This window comes from Scyliorhinus torazame, chromosome 3 (genome assembly GCF_047496885.1).
Source record: "Scyliorhinus torazame isolate Kashiwa2021f chromosome 3, sScyTor2.1, whole genome shotgun sequence".
Classification (NCBI taxonomy): Eukaryota; Metazoa; Chordata; class Chondrichthyes; order Carcharhiniformes; family Scyliorhinidae; genus Scyliorhinus; species Scyliorhinus torazame.
Genome location: NC_092709.1, coordinates 198,893,521 through 198,914,546, shown reverse-complemented (window position 1 = coordinate 198,914,546; position 21,026 = coordinate 198,893,521). Strand labels below are relative to the sequence as shown.

The 21,026-nt window shown below is 44.6% G+C and overlaps 1 protein-coding gene across 1 annotated transcript in view; it reads left to right on the top strand.

Moving 5' to 3' along the window:
• The window catches only part of nfxl1 (nuclear transcription factor, X-box binding-like 1), a 235,755-nt gene that overhangs the window by 173,899 nt on the left and 40,830 nt on the right, over positions 1 to 21,026 (top strand). Inside the window, 1 exon segment of the mRNA XM_072496719.1 lies at positions 20,138 to 20,242. Coding sequence (XP_072352820.1) covers positions 20,138 to 20,242 — 105 coding nt within the window.

Sequence of the window (21,026 nt, the reverse complement as noted above, 5' to 3'; positions counted from 1 at the left end):
TTGCGCCCTACAATCAAAACCTGAGTGATGTACCTACCCCACCCATCCTTTCCACAACATAGCGATCAGCTGACCTCGCTGGATGTCGAGCTACGGAAGGTGGAATACAGGGACATGAGAGCTAAGGTCAAGGACCTGAGGACAGGTCGAGGCAGCAGAACCTCAGGGTTGTGCGGTTACTTGAGGCTGACTGAATATTTCAAGGCAATTTTTATGAAGTTGATGGGAGATGAGGATCCAGTTCCTCCATCAGACTTGATCGGGCCTACCGGTCACTCCGGGTGAAACAACGGGCGAAAGCACCACCATGAGCAGTGACTCCATAAGGGTTGGGTGAGCCAGGTGTTCCTGGGGTTTGGCAGCAGGGCCCGGGGATGTGGCGATACTAATTAACAAAAGAAATCGGTTCCAGGTGGGGAAGGTGGTAGTGGACCAGAGTGGCAGGTATGTCATAGTTACGGGACATTGGAGGGTAAGTTGGTGGTTTGAGCAAGCGTGTACGCTCCAAACTGGGATGATGCAGGCTTCATGAAGAGGATGCTGGCAGCCATACCAGACGTGGACACACACCGGCTGATTTTGGTGGGAGATTTGAATTGCATTCTGAACCCAAGTTGGATCGGTCTAAGCCAAAGATGTTGGCCCTTTCAGGGGCAGCGAAGGTTCTGGCGGCATTCAAGAAGGAGATGAGTGGAGCGGATTCATGGCGGTTTTTGCACCCTGGAGGCAGGGAATTCTCCTTTTCACTCTGGTGTCCAGAGTGTACTCGTTCATCGACTTTTTTACGATGGGGAGGTCTCTGCTGCCAGGGGTAAGGAAAGCAGGCTATTCCGCAATAGAGATTTCAGATCACACTCTGCACTTGGTGGATGTGGCCTTGGAGGAGGGGCTGACTCACCGGCTGCATGGAATCTGGATGTGGGGCTGCTAGCAGATTTGGGATTTTGTGTGAAGATGGCTATGATGATTGATGTATATGTGGAATTTAACAAGAATTGGGGAGGTGTTGCCCTCGGTGCTGTGGGAGGCTCTGAAGGTGGTGGTGAGAGGGGAGATAATCTCGCACAAGGCGCAGGTGGATCGGGAGGCGAGGGAAGAGCGGCAACCGTTGGTGGATGAGATCTTGGAGGTAGACGGAAGGTTCTCGAGTGCCCCCACCTCAGAGCTTTTGGCTAATGAAAGAAGGTGGAGCTGCAATTTGATCTATTGTCTAAGGAGGGTAACATACGACTGTGGGAAGAAGGCCAGTCGCCTTCTGGCCGGTTGGTTGAGGTGGCAGACGGCCTCCTGAGAGATTGTTCAGATTCGGGATTCAGGTGGAGGACATATGTCGGCAACAGATAAAGTCAACGGGGATAAAGCCAAAACTGAATCCATCAGATTCAACATGGCCTTCTGAAGGATCAATCATGTTTGACAGATTTGCTAGTGTTCTTCAAAGATGTAACAAGCTAAATCGATAATGGGGATCCTGTAGATGTAGTACATCTGGACTTCCAGAAAGTTTTTACTAAGGTTCCGCACAGAAGGTTAATACACAAAGTTAGGTCACATGGGGCTAGGGGTAATTTATTAGCTTGGATGGAAGACTGGCTGACAGACAGAAGGCCGAGTCGTGATAAATGGGTCTTTTTATGGATGGCAACATGCAACTAGTGGAGTGCCACAGAGATCGGTCCTTGAGCCCCAACTATTTGCAATCTATATTAATGTCTTGGATACAGGGATAGAAGGCTCTATAACCAAATTTGCAGACAACACTAAATTAGGTGGGACAGTAAGTTGAAATGGGAGATTAAGAACTGTACAAATGGATATAGATAAGTTAGACGAGTGGGCCAAAATGTGACATGAAGCTTAATGTGGATAAGTGTGAGGTCATCTATTTTGGTCGTAAAAATGGAAATGCGACTTATAATTTAAATAGGGAGAGAGACTTGGGGTGTTCTGGTGCAGAGGGATCTGGGTGTCCTTGTGCATGAGTTTCAGAAAACTAGCATGCAGGTACAGCAGTTAATAAAGAAAGTGAATGGAAAGTTGGCCTTTGTAGCTAAAGGAATAATCTCAAGGTAAGGAAGTGTTATTGCAACTATACAAAGCATTGGTGAAATCACACCTGGAGTATTGTGCACAGTTTTGGTTCCCTTTTTTGAGGAGAAATGTTGTTGCATTGGAGGGCAGTTCAGAGGAGGTTCACTAAATTGATTCCAGAGATAAGGGGTTTGTCTTCTGAAGAGAGATCAAGCAGTTTAGGCCTATACTCACTAATAGGTTAGAAGAAAGAGGGAGATCAAATTGAGGTATATAATATGATAAACGGTGTGGATAAAGTAGACGTGGAGCAGTTGCTTCCTCTTGTGTGGCATTCTAGAACAAGAGGTCATAGTCTCAGGATAAGGGGCAGCAAATGTAACACAGAGATGAGGAGAAACTACTTCTCCCACTGGGTCGTGAATCTGTGGAATTCGCTACCCCAGAGTGCGGAGGATGCTGTGTCAGTGAATAAATTTAAGGAGGAGTTACACAGATTTTTAATTAGTAATGGGTTGAAGGGTTACAGAGAACAGGCAGGACGGTGGAGTTGAGGCCATGATGAAATCGACCATGGTCATATTGAACGGTGGAGTAGGCTCGAGAGGCTAAATTGCCTACTCCTGCTCCTTGTCCTCATGTTCTAATAAAGAACTATTTTGCATATTTCCAGCTCTTGGTCTGCAGCCCTATGGGTAACAGCACCTCGAGCACAAATCTGGTATTCTTGATTAATGTAGAATTTCTTGATAAGTAAGGGGGTTATGGGGAGAAGGCAGGAGAATGGGGATGAGAAAAATATCAGCCATGATTGAATGGCGGAGCAAACTCTGCTCCTATGTCTTATGTTCTTCTCTTCAAGAATTGGAAACAATTCATGAAGATGTGTCAAAACTGGAAATCCAAAAGTTAGCCCAGTAGATTCTGAATTGTGTTTTATGCTGAATTGTCAAGTCAAAAGAAAGTGAGATGTTTAAACTTGTGCACTGGAAGGAAATGTGTGAAAGTTGATGACTTCTGATCTCCGGCAGCAAAAAAAGAAATTATAGAATTATAATAATGTTTATTAGTGTCACAAGTAGGCTTACATTAACACTGCAGTTACGTTACTGTGAAAATCACAGCTCCAGGGTCCCAGGTTTGATTCCCGCTTGGGTCACTGTCTACCTGGAGTCTGCACATTCTCCCTGTGTCTGAATGGGTTTCCTCCGACTGCTCCGGTTTCCTCCCACAAGTCCCGAAAGACGTTCTGGTCGATGAATTGGATATTATGAATGCTCGCTCTGTACCCGAACATGCACCGGAGTGTGGCGGCAAGGGGCTTTTCACAGTAACTTCATTGCAATGTTAATATAAGCCTACTTGTGACAATAAAGATTATTAATTATTAAAAAAGATGTTATCCTGTAATTAGCTTGAAAATGCAAGATGTTCCAATACATGTACATTGCAAAAAATACCTCAAGACGCAAGAGTCTTTCTTAAACAATGCAACATCAGCATATTCAGAATCAAACATGTAGTCATTGTAAAAATAATGCTAATTCAGATTGTTACATTTTTTGTTTATGAATTGAGTTCTTCATTGAATCAAGTCAGAATGAGAATTCTTGAAAAATAGGATAAAACTGAGATGTTAAGGGACATGCTTTGACATAGTTCAACTAGCTATGCAGCAGGGGTCAGCCAAGCCCGAACCTTGGCTGGTATAGTGAATCTGTGCTGATTTTCGGTCACAGTGGCCTGGCCATTGTGGGGCCAGAGGATCTTGATGGTGTTTGAAAGGCCTGGCTGCTTTTCTTCTCTTTAAGGTTTTTCTCTATTTTTTCAGCAACACCGTCGACAGCTGGCAAAACTAGCATTTGCTGCCCATCTCTAATTGTCCTTGAGACAGTGGTGGTGACTTAAAATTGGGTCACATTGTAAAATAGTTCGCAAAGCACTGCACGGTCCTTTGCTTTGCTTCACATGTATATAATCTAGCAAGGTGATCTGTTTTTAGTATGGATTTCATGCTGTGTTACATGCAGTAACTGTATTGAATGCTGAAATGCTGAGGTCACTTTGGTGATGGGTATAAATGCCTTGGTCCACCGTCTTGATGGTAATCGAAGGTAAACAAAGGAAAAGCATGTTTTCTACATACTTGAAGTCGAATAACTCCACCTGTTTGAAGTGACCTAGAAGCATTTACATTCATTATAGACCATAGTAGGTGCTATAGTTACATCAATCCTTGTCACAGAAATATATTCAAACCTTTTGTCTTAAGTCACTCTCATCCCTGTTTGCAGCGAACAAAGAACATTTCAGACTAACAAAATCAGAAAATTCTGGATAATCTCAGCAGGCCTGACAGCATCTGCAGAGAGAGAAGGGAGCTAACATTTCGAGTCTGGATAACTCTTTGCCAAAGCTCCCTTCTCTCCCCACATGTGCAGTAATTTGCTATTAACATTAACAATACCACCTGTATTGACTGGGTTAAACTCAGATTGAAGAGGCGGGAGAGGATTAACTGTGTTAACCCATCTCCGAAGGCAGTTTTAAAATGTGTAGTACAAAAAGAGGTGCGATGTAAAGAAGCCAAAGTATCTTGCACAGTATCTCTCCATCATCCAATTCTGCTAAAATTTGCAAATGAACTTCCAATTCATCTTGCTGTTTATGGAACATTGTTGGTACAGAATGGTTGCTAGAGTTTTCCAATTTAAAAACATTTTATTATAAAAGTAATTAATTTTGTGAAGCACTTTTCAGAAATCTTGATGTGATGTGTTTGCTATATAAATACAGTTGAGGATAAAAGCTTTTAAGTTTGTCCTCTCCTTGCATTGACTTAGAAGCTATTGCTTCATCAGGTCTTTTGATCTGACTTCTGCTTTTGCACGTGTGTCACCTGACTGCTTCTCACCAATATCATGCTTCATGCTTTCTACTATTTTTGTGCATGTTCAAGCTCACACCTGTCCTATATGCCTTCCCTATTTTTATACTCCATTCCTTTTGAAATAATGACCAGCATTCCATTTGCCTTCCCAATTACCTGTTGAACACCCAAAAGAAACTTTAATTTTTGGAGCTGCCTCAAGGCTTGCAAACAGCACAGTTAGCAGAAATGCAGAATGGTGATTCATTTGATCTGGGGCAACTCAGCGGTTTTGTGGGTGGCGTCAGCACTGAATTTAATTATGCTTGAAACTCAATGATTCTTTAATTGTTTGGGCTGATTTTGAATAAAATAGTTGAATTTGATGGTGTGGGATTAGGGAGCAATGCTTGCCAGAGCTCTGTGAAACACTCTGCTCTTGCTTGCATGCGTTAGACAGAGATAAATGATCTCACAACCAATGGACCAGGTGAAAACTTTGTAGTCCTGCCACAAATGGAAGTGGACAATTCAACAACTAATGGGGGAGGAGGGGGAGGCTGCATGAGCACCCCATCTTCAATGATGACGTGGCCCAATATGTGAGTACAACAGACCAGGTTGAAGCATTTGCAAACATCTGTACCCAGAAGTGCCGAGTGAATGCTCCATCTGGGCCTTCTCCCATAGTCACGTCTCAAGCCAATCTTCAGGCAGTTCAGTTGATTCCACATGATGTCAAGAAACATGCGAGTGCTCGAGGGGTAGCAGTAATGGTCAGCAAAAGAGTACGGTTCCAGACGGAGAATGTGGTGGCAGATCAGGGGGGTAGATATGTGATTGTGACAGGAGCACTGGAGGGGAGGTTAGTGGCATTGGTAAGTGTAGACGGTCCCAATTGGGACCATGTAGGATTCGCGAAGAAGGTGTTTGGGGCCATCCCCGACTTGGACACACACAAACCGATAGTGGGGGGTGGGGACTGGAACTTGGTGCAGGAGGCGAGGTTGGACAGGTCACGGCCGCACTTGCTGGTCCCATCGGGGGAGGGGGGGCGAAGGCTTTGGCTGGGCTAATGGTGGAAATGGGAGGGGTGGACCCTTGGCGGTTTCTGCACCCGAGGGAGCGGGAGTATTTGTTTTTCTCGGCAGTCCATAAAGTATACTCGCGGATCAACGTTTTTGTGTTTGGGAAGGCTTTGCTGGCTGGGGTTAAGGGGTCAGAGTACTTGGCAATTGCAGTATCAGATCATGCTCCACATTGGGTGGATATGGTACTGGAGAAGGGAGTAGCACGGAGGCCGAAGTGGAAATTAGATTTGGGACTGTTGGGGGACCGAGGATTCTCTGACAAAATTGAAAAAGTAATTGAGGAATATGTAGGTTTCAACTGTACGGGTGACGTGTGGAAGGCAGTTAGTTGTCTGGGAAGCTCTAAAGGCGGTGGTGAGGTGATCTTGTTTAAGGCCAGGTTGGACAAAGAGGAGAGGTTGGAGCGGCAGAGGGTAATAGATGAGACGTTGGAGGTAGATAGGAGTTATGCAGAAGATGAGGAACCAGCAAAGTTGGAAAATAGGAAGGAACTACAGGCGTGCTTTGACTGACTATCTACCAGGAAGGCGGTGCGCCAACAGAGGCGAGCAAAGGATGCAGTTTACAATCATGGAGAGAAAGCGGGATGTATGTTAGCGGGTCAGCTTCGGAGGGAGGCGGATTCAAGGGAAATTGTTCAGGTGAGGGACAGGACAGGGCAGGGAAGTTGATGGTGACTCTGTATCTGATTAACAAGGTCTTTGAGGAATTCTATGAGAGGTTGTACAGGTCAGAGTCACCTGGGGGAGACCGGGAGATGCAGGAATTTCAAGATGGGCTGGAGTACCCGAGGTTAGGGGAGGGGGACAGGACTACATTAGAAGGAGCGATAGTGGAGCCAGAGATAAAAGATGAGACTTGGGAGGATGCGGACGGGGAAGGTGGCAGGGCCGGATGCGTTTCTGGTGGGTTATTATAAAAAATTCAAGGATAAGCTGGCACCCCTGATGGTGGGGATGTTTCAGGAGGCGATAGGGAAAGGGGATGTTACCACAAACTTTGGGGCAGGCATCGATTTCCCCGTTGCTTAAAAAAAATAGGGCAGCACGGTGGAGCAGTGGGTTAGCCCTGCTGCCTCACGCACCGAGGTCCCCGGTTCGATCCCGGCTCTGGATCACTGTCTGTGTGGAGTTTGCACATTCTCCTCGTGTTTGCGTGGGTTTCGCCACCATAACCCAAAGATGTGCAAGGTAGTTGCCCCTTAATTGGAAAAAAATTAATTGGGTACTCTAAATTTATATTTAAAAAAAAAATAAGGATCCGATGGAGTGTGGGTCGTCGAGGCCCATATCACTTTTAAATGTGGACGCAAAAGCATTGGTGAAGGTACTGGCAGGTAGGCTGGAGGAGTGCTTCCCGAAGGTGATAGGTGAAGATCAGACGGGGTTCGTGAGAGGGAGGAGGCTCTTTTCAAACGTTAGGAAGGTATTGAAAGTGATTATGGCACCGGCGGAGGGGAAGGAAACAGGTGGTTGTGGCATTGGACGCCGAGAAGGCGTTTGACCAGGTAGAATGGGGGTACTTGATGGCAGTTCTGGAGTGGTTTGGGATTAGACCAAGATTTGTGGACTGGGCTAAACTACTATACAAGGAGCCACGGGCGAGAATCTGTACAAATAACATCAGCTTGATATATTTTTCTCTCCACCGTGGGACGTGGCAGGGATGTCCTATGTCCCCCCTGCTATTTACACTCGCGATTGAGCCGTTGGCCATCGCATTAAGAAGTTCGGGGATATGGAAAGGGATAGTGCATCGGGTGTCCTTATATGCCGATGACTTGTTGTTATACGTGTCGGAACTGAATCTGTCAATAGGGAGAATATTGGAGCTGCTTCGAGTATTTGGGTCTTTCTCGATTTACAAATTAAATCTAGACAAGAGTGAGTATTTTGTGGTGTCTCGGCCAGGGGTGGGGGGGGCAGCAGTTCCGTAGGCAGGGACTCACTTTAGATACCTGTGGGGTGCAGGTTGCCCGGGAGTGGGGGGGGGGGGGCTCCGCAGGTACAACATTTCTAGTTTGGTGGGAAGAGTGAAAGCTGATCTGGCAAGGTGGGATGGTCTCCCTCTGTCACTGGCGGGTCGGGTACAGGCAGTTAAAATGAACATGTTGCCGCAATTTCTGTTTATTTTCCAATGCTTGCCGCTTTTCATGCCAAAGGCATTTTTCAGAGAGATTGAAGGAATGATTACTTCGTTCATATGGGAAGGGAAGGTGGCCAGAGTTAGAAAGGTGCTGCTACAGAGGGTAAGGCAGGCAGGGGTTTTGGATCTTCCAAATCTGATGTATTATTACTGGGAGGCAAATGTGGAGAAGGTGCGGAGCTGTGAGAGGGGTTGATTCCCAGTTGGTCAGAATGGAGGAGAGTCTGTGGAGTGGGTTGGGATTGAAGTCGTGAGCAACAGCGCCGCTCCTGATGGCCCCGGGAAAATACTCAGGGAGTCCGGTAATAATAGCTTCATTGAGAATTTGGAGGCGGTTTCGCCAGTACTTTGGGTTGGGGGCAGAGCCAAGGGAAATGCCGATTCGGGGGAACCACAGTTTTGAGCCAGTGAAGTGGGACAGAAATTTTCAGAAATGGGAGGAGAAGGGGATTAAGACACTTAACAGATTTGTTTCTTGGGTGTCGGTTTGCAGGATTGAAGGAGCTGGAAGCGAAGCATGGGCTGGAGCAGGGGGAAATGTTTAAATACATGCAGGTTCGAGATTTTGCCCGGAAGGAGATACAGAGCTTTCCGGTGGAGCCGGCCTCCACATTGCTGGAGATGGTGCTGACGACAGGGAAACTGGCGAAGGGGGTGGTGTTGGCAGTTTACAGGGCTATTTTGGAAGAGGAGAAGGCACCACTGGAAGGGATTAAAGCAAAGTGGGCGGATGAGTTGGGAAAGGGTATGGAGGAGGGGTTCTGGTGTGAGGTGCTCCAGAGAGTGAATGACTCCACCTCATGAACGAAGTTGGGGCTGATACAGCTGAAGGTGGTGTATAGAGCACACCTCAGAAGTGCGAGGATGAGCCGGCTCTTTGAGGGGATAGAAGATGTGTGTGAACATTGCGGGGGAGGCCCCACAAATCACGTTCATATGTTGTGGTCCAGTCCAAAACGGGATTACTGAAAGGAGGTTTTTTGGGTAATCTCTAAAGTGGTGCACGTGAAACTGGACCCGAGCCCTCGGGAGGCCATATTTGGGGTGTCGGACCAACCGGGGTTGGATACGGGTGCGGAGGCAGATGTTGTAGCCTTTGCCTCGTTGATCGTCCAAAGGCGGAACCTGATGGGTTGGAGAGCAACCTCTCCACTCTGTGCCCTGGCGTGGCGGGGAGACCTGTTGGAATTATTGACTCTTGAGAAGGTTAAGTTTGAACTGAGGGGATGGATGGAGGGGTTCTACAATTCATGGGCATTATTCATTATGCACTTTCAAGAACTGGATAACATCGAACATTAGCTGGGGGTGGGGGGGTTGTGGGTTGGGAGAGTTGGGGGAAGAGGGACTTTGTGTTAATGGTGACTATGGGTGATACCTGATTCCTTTTTGTCATTTGTTTATGTTAACATGCAGGCTAATGTTTGGGGGTTTGGTGGGAGGATGGGATTGTCTAATTGATACAGGGATTGACATTATATTCGTTACTGCTTATTGTTGGTGGGTGCAAATTTGGGAGAAAATGTGAAAAAGGAGAATAAAAATAATTTTTTAAAAAAGAAACATGCGAGTGTTTTAAATACAGCAAAGGCTATGGCCCCTGAAAAACATCCTGGCTTTTGTTGATTTCCTTGCCTCTAGTCAAGCTGGCCCAATATAGCTATAATTTTGGCATCCACCTGATAAAGTTAAAAATTATCCAGGTATATTGTAACCATAACATCCAAATCCAATCTGGCCAATTAGCACGCCATCAGCCTACTTTCCTTAATCAGCAAAGTGATAGTAGGTGTTGTCAACAATGCTATCAATCGGGACTTACTCCATAATAAACTGCTCATTGATGCTCCGTTTGTATTCTGCTGGGGCTACTGAGCTCCAGATCTCATGTCAACCTTAGTTCAAACATGGGCAAAAGAGCTGATTTTCAGAGGTGAGAGTGACCACTCCTGACATAAGGCAGCATTTGACCAGCTGTGGCGTCACAGAGCCCAAGTAAAATTGAAATCAAACAGAATTGACTGGGGTCATACTTAGTACAAAGGAAGATGTATCTGTTTTTTGGAGGTCAATCATCTCAGCCCCAGGAAGTCGCTGCAGAAATTCCTCTTCAGTGGTTCAATCAGTTAATTCCCTATATCTAATAAGACCAGAAGTGGGGTTGTTCCCTGAACAGTATTCTGCTCAATTTGTAACTGCTCAGATAATGAAGCAGTCTGTACCTGCATGCAGTAAGCACGGGCTGGTAAATTGAAATAACGTGACTCATAACAGAAGTTCCAGGCTCTAGTCATCTCCCACAAGAGATAATCTAGTCATCTCCCTGTCATGGTGGGGAGATATTAGGAACTTGGGTCCAGAATTGTGGTCCAAAATATAGCGGGTAATTTGGGGGTTAAACAGACTGAAAGAAAAGACTCGTAGCAGTAGACTCGGAGTGATTCACCGACAGCCTGAGTTACCTTGTCCCATTCTGGCTGAACCTCATTTACAGGATGCCCCCGTTCAGCCAGATGACCTACTTAGATCCATTGCCATTCGGGGCAACCTTGTTTGACAAGCCACTGTCCCATTGCAGAGTTTGATGACCCATCTGTCCATCAGTGGAAAGCTATTTGCGTATGAATTTTGTGTAAACAGGAGTGGGTAATCAAGCAGTCCAAATTGCAGTTGATAAGTTCCAGTCTGGACATCCCAGAGGAGGACCTTTGTTTGAAGGGCTGGGCCGAGCTTAGAGAGAGAGAGAGAACCGATGTGGAACAGGCAAAGTGAGGAGGATGTAAGCAGCCATCGAAGAGGTCATGAAAAAAGCCATAGAGAGAAGGCTTTGGAAAAGGGTTCTGAACAATGTCCCTAATAGAAGAAAGATTGCTTCCTAAATGCAAGTGTTGCCTTTGTCTGTACATGTAAGTGGAACAAGAACTGTATTTTCATGAAAAATGTTGTTTGTGGGAACTAGTATTAATACTGTACATGTAATCTGTTTGAGGTAGAGTTGAAGGTTGAGTTTAAATATTGTTTTATTTTGTTTTCAGAAAGTTTGTTTATAAAATAACCAAGCCCTATTTCTTAGATTATCTCTCCCGGAATGATCGATCTTTCTGCGCTGTCTTAAAACTTTAAAAAGTTACACGTCTGGTTCAGTATCTTAGCCATTGTTGAGGGCTCACCAGGCGTCCGTAACATTCCAGAAGAAAGAATCTAGTCATCCACCTTTGACATTCAACGGCATTGCCATTGCTGAAACACCACCCTCCTTCTTCGGTCATTATTGACGAGAAACTTAATTGGACCAGCCAAATAAATACTCTGGCTGTCATCATTAGCATTCCTTCATGTTGAGGGTGATTGTTCCTTGCGCGTGGCTGGATGAAAGTGAGATATCAGTGTTGTCTACGCGTTCATAGGTGACTTATGAGCCCTATCTAACCCTGCAGACTCTCACAGTGAGGACATCAATTTTCAGCTGGTAACAGTAGTGCAGATTGTTGGTTTGAGCAGATGATTTTTTTTTCTGTCTTTCCCACCTTGTCTCTCAGTTGCTGCTCTTGTTGATAATGGATTGCTATTTTGGTGTGATATGTTTTGACAACAGAGCCTATCTTAATGGCGACTTTGAGATTATCTTTTAAATATTTCTGTTGCCCTTGTGTGAAATGGCGTAGAGCCCTTGTTTTGGCAGTCATGAATCATGCATTCTGACATTGTGTTCTATCCATCTCAGCTGATGTGAGATTATCATGGCATCTAAACTTGGCATCTGTGTTTTGGACACTCAATTGGTCTTTGTCTTCTCACTTGATTCGAAAGATTCTTCGAAGACAGCATTGCTAATGTTTTCCGAGAGCCTTGATACAGTGTCCATAAATGCCCACTAGACTTAGTGTAGGGTCTTATATCATATCAAAGAGGAGGCGGTGGCATAGTAGTATTGTCACTGGATTAGTAATCTAGAGACGGGCAGCACGGTAGCATTGTGGATAGCACAATTGCTTCACAGCTCCAGGGTCCCAGGTTCGATTCCAGCTTGGGTCACTGTCTGTGCGGAGTCTGCACATCTTCCCCGTGAGTGCGTGGGTTTCCTCCGGGTGCTCCGGTTTCCTCCCACAGCCCAAAGATGTGCAGGTTAGGTGGATTGGCCATGATAAATTGCCCTTAGTGTCCAAAATTGCCCTTAGTGTTGGGTGTGGTTACTGGGTTATGGGGATAGGGTGGCGGTGTTGACCTTGGGGTAGGGTGCTCTTTCCAAGAGCCGGTGCAGACTCGAATGGCCTCCTTCTGCACTGTAAATTCTATGATAATCTATGAGACTCCGGGTAATGCCCTGGCGAACTGGGTTTGAATCGCATCACTGCAATAAAAATGGGAGTTAAACGTCTAATGATGACCATGAAACCATTGTTAATTGTTGTAAAAACCCATCAGGTTCACTGATGTCCTTTCGGGAAGGAAATCTGTCACCTTCACCTCACTGACTCCAGACCAACAGCAACATGGTTACCTGCTGCCTTCTGAAATGGCCTAGCAAGCCACTCAGTTAGGGACACCCATCCCCTGAACGAATAAAAAAAAAACCACCAGAGGCTAAAATGGCACTTTGGATTCTGTGGTGTACGGATTCAATAGTCTACATATTCTACATATACTTTTTTCTGGAAGTGAAAGTCGAGGGTAGAATTCAGAATTCATGGAATTGGCTTTGCGATCACATACATGCTCATGAAGAAACTCTGCCAACTCCCTTTTGGGATTAATGACTTATGACATTCAATCATAAGCTGAAAGACCAAGCAACCTTGCTGTACTCATCAGTATTTATGCGGCTACCTTGGACTCTGAAGATGAACTGAAATAAATTTTCTATTGCAACCAAGATGCACATAGGGTAGCTGTCCCATCACAGTCAAAGATTTTTCATGATGATATCACTGCTAAGGTGAATGAGAACCATGCACTTTGGCCATATGTTATTGGAATGCATGGAGTTGGAAAGTCAAATCCCAGTGGTCCAATCCCAATGGTGTACACCTCCTTAACTTTTAGACCCATTTACATCAAAAAAAATTTGACGACATCATGGCAACATCCAAGTGCACTGGCATTTAAATCAAAACCAGGAATCGAAAAAATACACCATATTACATGTGTTATGTTTATCGTCAATGAATGCTGGACAGACCAGCAGTTCATTTGATCAATGTTGGTGCTTCAATCCTGGCTCTGGGTCACTGTCCGTGTGGAGTTCGCACATTCTCCCCGTGCTTGTGGGGGTTTCACCCCCACAAACCAAAGATTTGCAGGGTAGGTGGATTGGCCACGTTAAATTGCCCCTTAATTGGAAAAAATTAATTGGGTACTCTAAATTTATTTAGAAAGAATAAATGTTGATGCTTCACAAGTCCTTCAAAAGGAAATGATGGCCAAGACCAGTACGGTTAAAGTTAATCACCTTTGGCTTGTCAAATGACCTCAAAGTCAAGGAATTTCAAGAGCAAGTCAATCAGAATCTTCAGAAATACATTATACAGAAACTACAGCAACAACTAACATCCACGATCGTTGGCAATGATTGAAATCCATCTTTGCACAAAACCTGGGAGACACTACTGAAAGACACCAAGTTTGGTTTGATGAGAGCGCCACAGAAATACAGAATCTCATCAAGTGGAAACTGACAACGTTCCAAACCTGGCAATAGAGTCCAAACTCCACAGAAAAGAAGCCTGCCCATTGGACAGTGAAAGATGAATTTCAAAGCAGAGCCTGTGGTTTGAAGATCAAATGGTGGACAGAGAAGTCTGAGGAAATTTAATTCTTTAATGACATTTAATTTCTTGCTGACATGTAACCTTTCTCAAATCAACCGAAGAGACCCTCAGTGCTCAGACGAACACCAATAATATCCAATATATTTGTAGAGTTATTCAGTCAGAACTCGGTGGTCGACATGCACATGCTAGATAACCTCCCACAACATACAATCAAAAATGAGCAAGACGATAGCCAGCACTGGATGAAGTGATAACTCTGGCTATAAGCTCAGGTCAGAGTATTTGTATTCTGTAATGAGTGACTCACCTAATTTCCCATAGCCTGTCCACCATCTATGAGGCACATGTCAAGAGTGCAATGGAGTACTCTCCTCTTGTCTGGATAATTGAAACTCAACAACACCACACTAGTTCAACACCATCTTGCCTTTTTGATTGGCACTCTTAACCACCACCGTAAACATCCCTCCGCCGCCATTATACAGTGGCAGTAGTTGTACCATCTACATGATGCATTGCAGCAACTCATCAAGGCTCCTTCAACAGTACCTTCTAAACCCTTACCACCTCGAAGGACTAGGTCAGCAGGTGCATGGGTACACCATCCTGACTTCGAATCATTTAGTTGTTCCTTCATTGCTGCTGGGTCAAAATCATGGAGCTCCTTCCCTAACAGCACTGAGGGTGTACCTGCACCACATGGACTGCAGCTGTTCACAAAGGTAGTTTGCCACCTTGTCAAGGGGCATGAGACGAGTGCTGGCCATGCCAGTAAGGCTCACATCCCAAGAACGAGTTTTCAAAAAAAAATCTGGAACAATACAAAAGAGACACTTGGAGCTCATTATGCTGGACTCTTTGGCTTGAGAAGAAGTATAATAAGTATAGCGGGCTCATGATAGTTGTTTGATGAGAAAGCGCTATATTTATCTCAAAGTTTTTTGGAGGTTGGGTACTAAAACATGTGACTCAGGACTTCAATTATATTTGTTTTCTCTTTCAATTACTTTGTAAAATGTAAAACACCTGGTTGCGGATATGTCATGTTAACCTCGAGCATTTTATTACTTCACTTTTTTTAAGGAATGCTTCAGATGAGCATGTCATTAACCATCAACTAAATATAATAATATGTATGAGTGGGGAGTTGTTTTATATGCTTACTTTGCCAAGAATCCATCTGGTTTGAATGCTAAGGCACATGTCCAAATTTTCCCATGATGCAGCTAGCTGGGGGATTCGGATTAACGGCATTACAGTAAACTATGTAAAATAATTGACTAATCCTTTGTTAACGTTTTTGTATTATTTTAAAAATTAGTGAAATGATTCTGTGGTGTGCCACTAATTTTGTGGGTTCCCTTTTTTTCCTTGCTGCACAGTGCAGGGCAGGCAATGATCCAAGGCTTCCCTGCAGGAGGGAATTGAAAATGGAGGGTGAATCAATTGGGCCAAGTAACATTGGCAGGTAGTTTGTTAGTAAATTATTTACTTATCTCCTTTGCCAAGGAATAATAAACGATTGAATAGCAGAACTAAAATGAAGCCCTTAAAAGGAAGAATAAAAAAGTACAAAGGGATTTTCACTTTATTAATGGATAGCTTTTGTTTTGAATCCTCTCATCTTAAATTTTCATTAATTCACTGCTCATTCATTGTTGCTAGATCAATATTCTGGATTTCTCTTCCTTACAGCAGTGTGAGAGCTGCCGTGTTTGAAAGAGGAAGTTTGCCACCACCCTGGGGCAACTAGGCTTGTTACCTAGGCATTTCCCACATCCTGAAAATGAATGTTAAGAAAAGGATTTGCAATGTTTGAAGCCTTTATTTCACAGTAATAATTTGAAAAAATCCATACCTAAGCATAACCAGCTATTTGCATCAAAATCATGCTAAGTAGTTCAATAATACTTGTGCCAAAATTAAAAAGACTCCTTCTAACTAACAGTGCATTGTGTGAGCAGCCTATGTATGTACAAATGAGTCCCTTTTCTCAAATTAAAACAGTGCTGGAAAAAAACTCAGCAGATTTGGCATCATCTGTAGAGAAAGAAACCGGGTTAACGTTTCAAACCAATATGACTGGAATGGAATGCTCCCTCATACTTATATTAGACCAGCAGTCATAATTCAATTATTCTGTATTTATACTTCGAATCGTGGTTAACCCAACAGGATGCTCTTGTTTTGGTTTTGAATGTTGGAACAGTTAACATTTGGTAATGCAGGTGAGCAAAAACAGTTCTACCAACCATTCTGTTATATTAATTTATAATGATGGTCCAGTAGAAAACACATATATGCACATGTACATTTGTCACTTTCTTGCCCTAAACTTTAATTGGGAATACAGTAGAGCAAAACCCTTTTAAAAGTAAAGCCACCTTTTGACAAGAACCACTAACAATGGGAATAAGTCTTTTAATTTATTTTTAACTTGTTTCATCTATCTGTTCTCAATCCATCATTGTCTTGTTTCCCATCTCCGTGTCCTCTTTATTTTGCTACTTACCACTTCTTTATGGACACCTTTGGTGATCGGGTTATACTGGTTGTTCAGTACTGCCACTATTTATGTGGTTGTGTGTACAGGTGTAACTAGCTATATTGTTTGCACTGTTAATAAATGGTGGTCCTTCAGGGGTGATTGCTGAAAAGCACAAATGAAAAGCTCTTCTCTTTTCAGTCAGTAGATCATTTTGTGCAGTGGTACAAGAGGCTTCATTAAAAACAAATCAGATTGCAGGTAGTGCAAAGAAAGCAGTGCAAGCCCACAATGCAAAGATTGATCCAAAGCTGGCATCATTGCACTGTCATGGCATGATATAGATTATAATAGTACATTATAAACAGTAACACAAACACCACTACCTGATCCCACTCATTTCAGCGGTTGCACAAATATGAAGATGCTTGAAAAGACCAAAATGGGCATCAGCACCTTAAAATTGGCAGAATATGATTTGCACTTCTGTTCTTGCTGACAGTATGCCTGTGCTGTATTTCCAAGGACCCCGATAAGTCCGCTATTAATATGCCAAGATGCTCCAGTGTTATAAGAATGATCCTGATTTCCATTTTAAGACACACTAGGCAGCATGTAGTTTCTGTTGGCAGTTTAGCCAAAGAGAGTCCAGAGAGTACTTTGTTTTGTTGCTGTAGGGTCAGGAAAAGCAGTATTAACTTCAATCATGACAAACTGAGTTGCCCCCCCCCGCCCCACCCCCCCCCCCCCCCCCCCCCAATCCATTTGTTCAATCACCTAAGTTAAATCCATGAATGATTTGTTCAACCAGTGCACATAATCATTGTTTAAGTTGATGTAATTAATTTTATCCACGCCGGCAAAAAGTCAACTAATTCTTACTTGCCTGTTATTAGCTAAATAGCAGATTTTATTTTGGAATTTGGGTAATAATTTAAATCGGATCAGTGTAATTTGTGATGGTTTTTTCAAGAACTTTCTTCTAAAAGTATATATATATTTTTGAAGTGTTGGATTTGCTGTGAAGGGTGCCATTTATTAGTTCCCCTTGAGAAAGTGAAGGTGGACTTTCTAGAACCCCTGAGTAGTGGTTTAATGCAACTGAGTAGCCTGATAGGCCACTTGAGAGTGCAGTTAAAGGTGGACCACTTTTGCAAGAGACTGGACCACATACAGGTAAGATCAGGTACAGACGGTGGGTTCCTTCCCAAAGGATAGTGAATCAGCTCGGGCTGGTAAAACATTATTTATGGCACAGTTAAAATGTAAATTACAGCGCTGCTCAATCACCTTTAGCTGGAATATCCTGCTTGTTAGCCCCTGATATTTGAAAACCTAACGATCGCTGACTTTTCTGCAAGTAGCACTTTATCGGATATTTTTTGGTTTCCTCTACTGTCTTAAGTGAGTAGGTACTGGAATGGTGTTAGTGCCATATAAACCAGAGTATTCAAACCTTTGCTGCCCTAGCATAGTTATTAGAGAGCTTTGATTGACCTGGTGAGTATCATCCAGGTTTCATGGGTGGGATTCTCCGCAATCGGCGCGATGTCCGCCAACCGGCACCAAAAACGGCGCAAATCAGTCCGGCATCGCGCCGCCCCAAAGGTGCGGAATTCTCCGCAACTTGGGGGACCGAGCCCTCACCTTGAGGGGCTAGGCCCGCGCTGGACTGATTTCCACCCCGCCAGCTGGCGGGAAAGGCCTTTGGTGCCCCGCCAGCTGGCGCGGAAATGACTTTGCCGTGCGGCGTATGCGCGGGAGCGGCAACGGCCGCTCACGGCATCCCTGCGCAGTGGAGCAGTGGAGGGGGTCTCTTCCGCCTCCGCCCTAGTGGAGACCATGGCGAAGGCGGAAGGAAAAGAGTGCCCCGCGGCACAGGCCCACCCGCGGATCGGTGGACCCCGATCGCAGGCCAGGCCACCGTGGGGGCACCCCCCGGGGCCAGATCGCCCCGCCCAGGAGCCCGCCCGCGCCGCCTTGTCCCGCCGTTCGAAAGGTGGTTCAATCCACGCCGGCTGGCGTGGGTTGACAGCGGCAGAACTTCGGCCCATCGCGGACCGGAGAATGGGCGGGGGATTTCCGCCGATCGGCGTGGCGCGATTCCCGCCCCTGCCGAATCTCCGGTGGCGGAGAATTCGGGACACGGCGGGGGCGGGATTCACGCCGGCCCCCAGCGATTCTCCGACCCGGTGGGGGTGTCGGAGAATCGCGTCCCTTGATCCTGATTGAAACCTGGTGATTGCCATAGAATCCCTACAGTGCAGAAAGAGACCATTCAGCCTATCTAGTCTGCATCGACCTTCCGAAAGAGCCTAACCCCACCTAACCTTTGGACACTTAGGAGCTATTTTAGCACAGCCAATCCACCTAACCTGCATAGTTTCAGGCTGTGGGATCACCCGGAAGAAACCCATGCCGACACTGTGAGAATGTGCAAACTCCGCCCAGACAGTCACCCGAGGTTGGAATCAAACCCGGGTTCCTGGTATTGTGAGGTTGCCACTGGACTAAAAGTGTTATCCTCGAGTGGGGCAGCATCTTGCTTAGCCTCTTTACCTTCAGTGAAAGGGCAATACGGTGGCAGAGTGGTTAGCACTCCTGTTTCGCAGCACCTGGAACCCGGATTCAATTCCGGCTTGGGTCATTGTCAGTGTGGAGTTTGTATGTCCTCCCCGTGTCTGCGTGGGTTTCCTCCGGGTGCTCCTGATACCTCCCTCAGTCCAAAGATGTGCAGGTTATGTGGATTGGCCATGATAAATTGTCTCTTAGTGTCCAGGGATGTTCAGCTTGGGTTATGGGGTTACGGGAATAGGGGGGAAGTGGATATGGGTAGATGGCTCATTTGAAGGATCGGTGCAGGCTCGATGGCCCGAATGGCCTCCTGCACTGTAGGGATTCTATGATTACTTTGCCAACACTTGCAGTTTCAGTTCACACAGAGAAAAGGACTATTTGAATAACGTACTGGCAGATGCTTGGTGCCTGAGTGCCTGTGAAACTGTATTGCAGTAAGTCGGCACTCGGTGGAGAGAGGGAGTTCATATAAGTTGCCAGTGATTTTGTTTTCTTGCCAATTTTGCTTCCTTACCCCCAATCCGCTATTTCCGTTCTCTATCCCCTTGAATCCATTGAAAGTTTGCAAGGTTCCATACATGCTGGTGGCCCTGTAGTGCCTCCCTGAAATGTCTTTTGCTCAAGTAAAGCCTCGAACTGTGTTGAACAGACTTTTAAATCTTGAGAGGCACTACAGCTATTTAATACCCCTCACAGCATTCACATAGTCCATTTCCAGCAAGGAGTAATGGGAGCAGTTATGAGCCAGACTGTTAGCTGCCAGAGATGTTGAGGTCTATCTTAACACTTCATAACAATGCCTGCTGAAATCTTTTAATTCAACACAGACTGGAGATTAAATTTAGGAACTTACTGGTTAATATGGTTCAGCTACTTATTGAATGAATTCTTTGAATTATTGGGAGAGCACAATTTGTATTTCAAAATAAGTGCTAAAAGAAATACACCTGCAAAAATGAGAGCATCCATATGGCTAGCAAGGATATGAAAAGTTATCTATTTCTTAAACAAGTCTGATCTCAGTTGAGAACCAGACAAATTATTTGCTGATTAACTTATAACTGAACAATTTTAAGCAGGGTGATATTTCATTTTAAAAGTTTTGGTTTTATACAATCTTTATTGAATAGAATTTAATGTTTCTTTTCATCTGCATCATTTTAACCAGTTGCCATGTGGGCATCGATGCAAAACAACCTGCCACCCTGGTGACTGTCCACAAAGCTGCAGCCAGAAAGTAAAGATGAAGTGCCCCTGCAAGCGGATTAAAAAGGTATCTCTTAAGTATAACACAAATTGAATTATTTTTAACATTAGCATTTCTTTCTTGTGTACTTTGTTTAGACATAAGGATTTTAAATAACAACCCAATCATTTTCATTACTTCACAATATAATCTTAAAATTTGACTATCACCTGAATTAGTGAGATACAGTAATATTTGTCCAACGGTGTTGTACTTTAGAACCGTCCGTCACCTTTGTGGATAGAATCATATATCATTTATATCGTTAACTTATGTTCCAATAAAAATCTTCTTGGCCTTCCTATCTCGAAAGACAATCGGGGCATGTTAATGGGTCACTGATTGGTGCAGCGGCGTCTGGCTCTCGCTTTGTGGTGTCGCCTTGTGTTTTGCTAGCTGCTGCGCCTCTTCTCTTCACCTCTTTTCACTCCATCCATCACAGCTGTCCACCAGCTCTGGCAATCGCTGTCTACTTCCTCTCAAAACTTGTGGTCCATGTCACAGGACTTCATGTCACTTTTGCAGGTTTCTTTGAAGCAAAGGGATGGGTGGCAAATGGGTCTGATTTTGTACCACCAAAACGCATGTTTAGACTTCTACCCAAGTTGTCCACCTCTTTCCCCCCACCTCTTCCCCTCTCTGCGAATAGATTTCCTCAGTCTATACCAGTTTTGAAAGCATCATTTTTAAAAAAAATTTAGAGGACCCAATTTTTTATTTTCCCAAATTAAGGGGCAAATTAGCGTGGCAAATTCACCTTCCTTGCATATCTATGGATTGTGGGGGTGAGACCCCTGCAAATGCTGGGAGA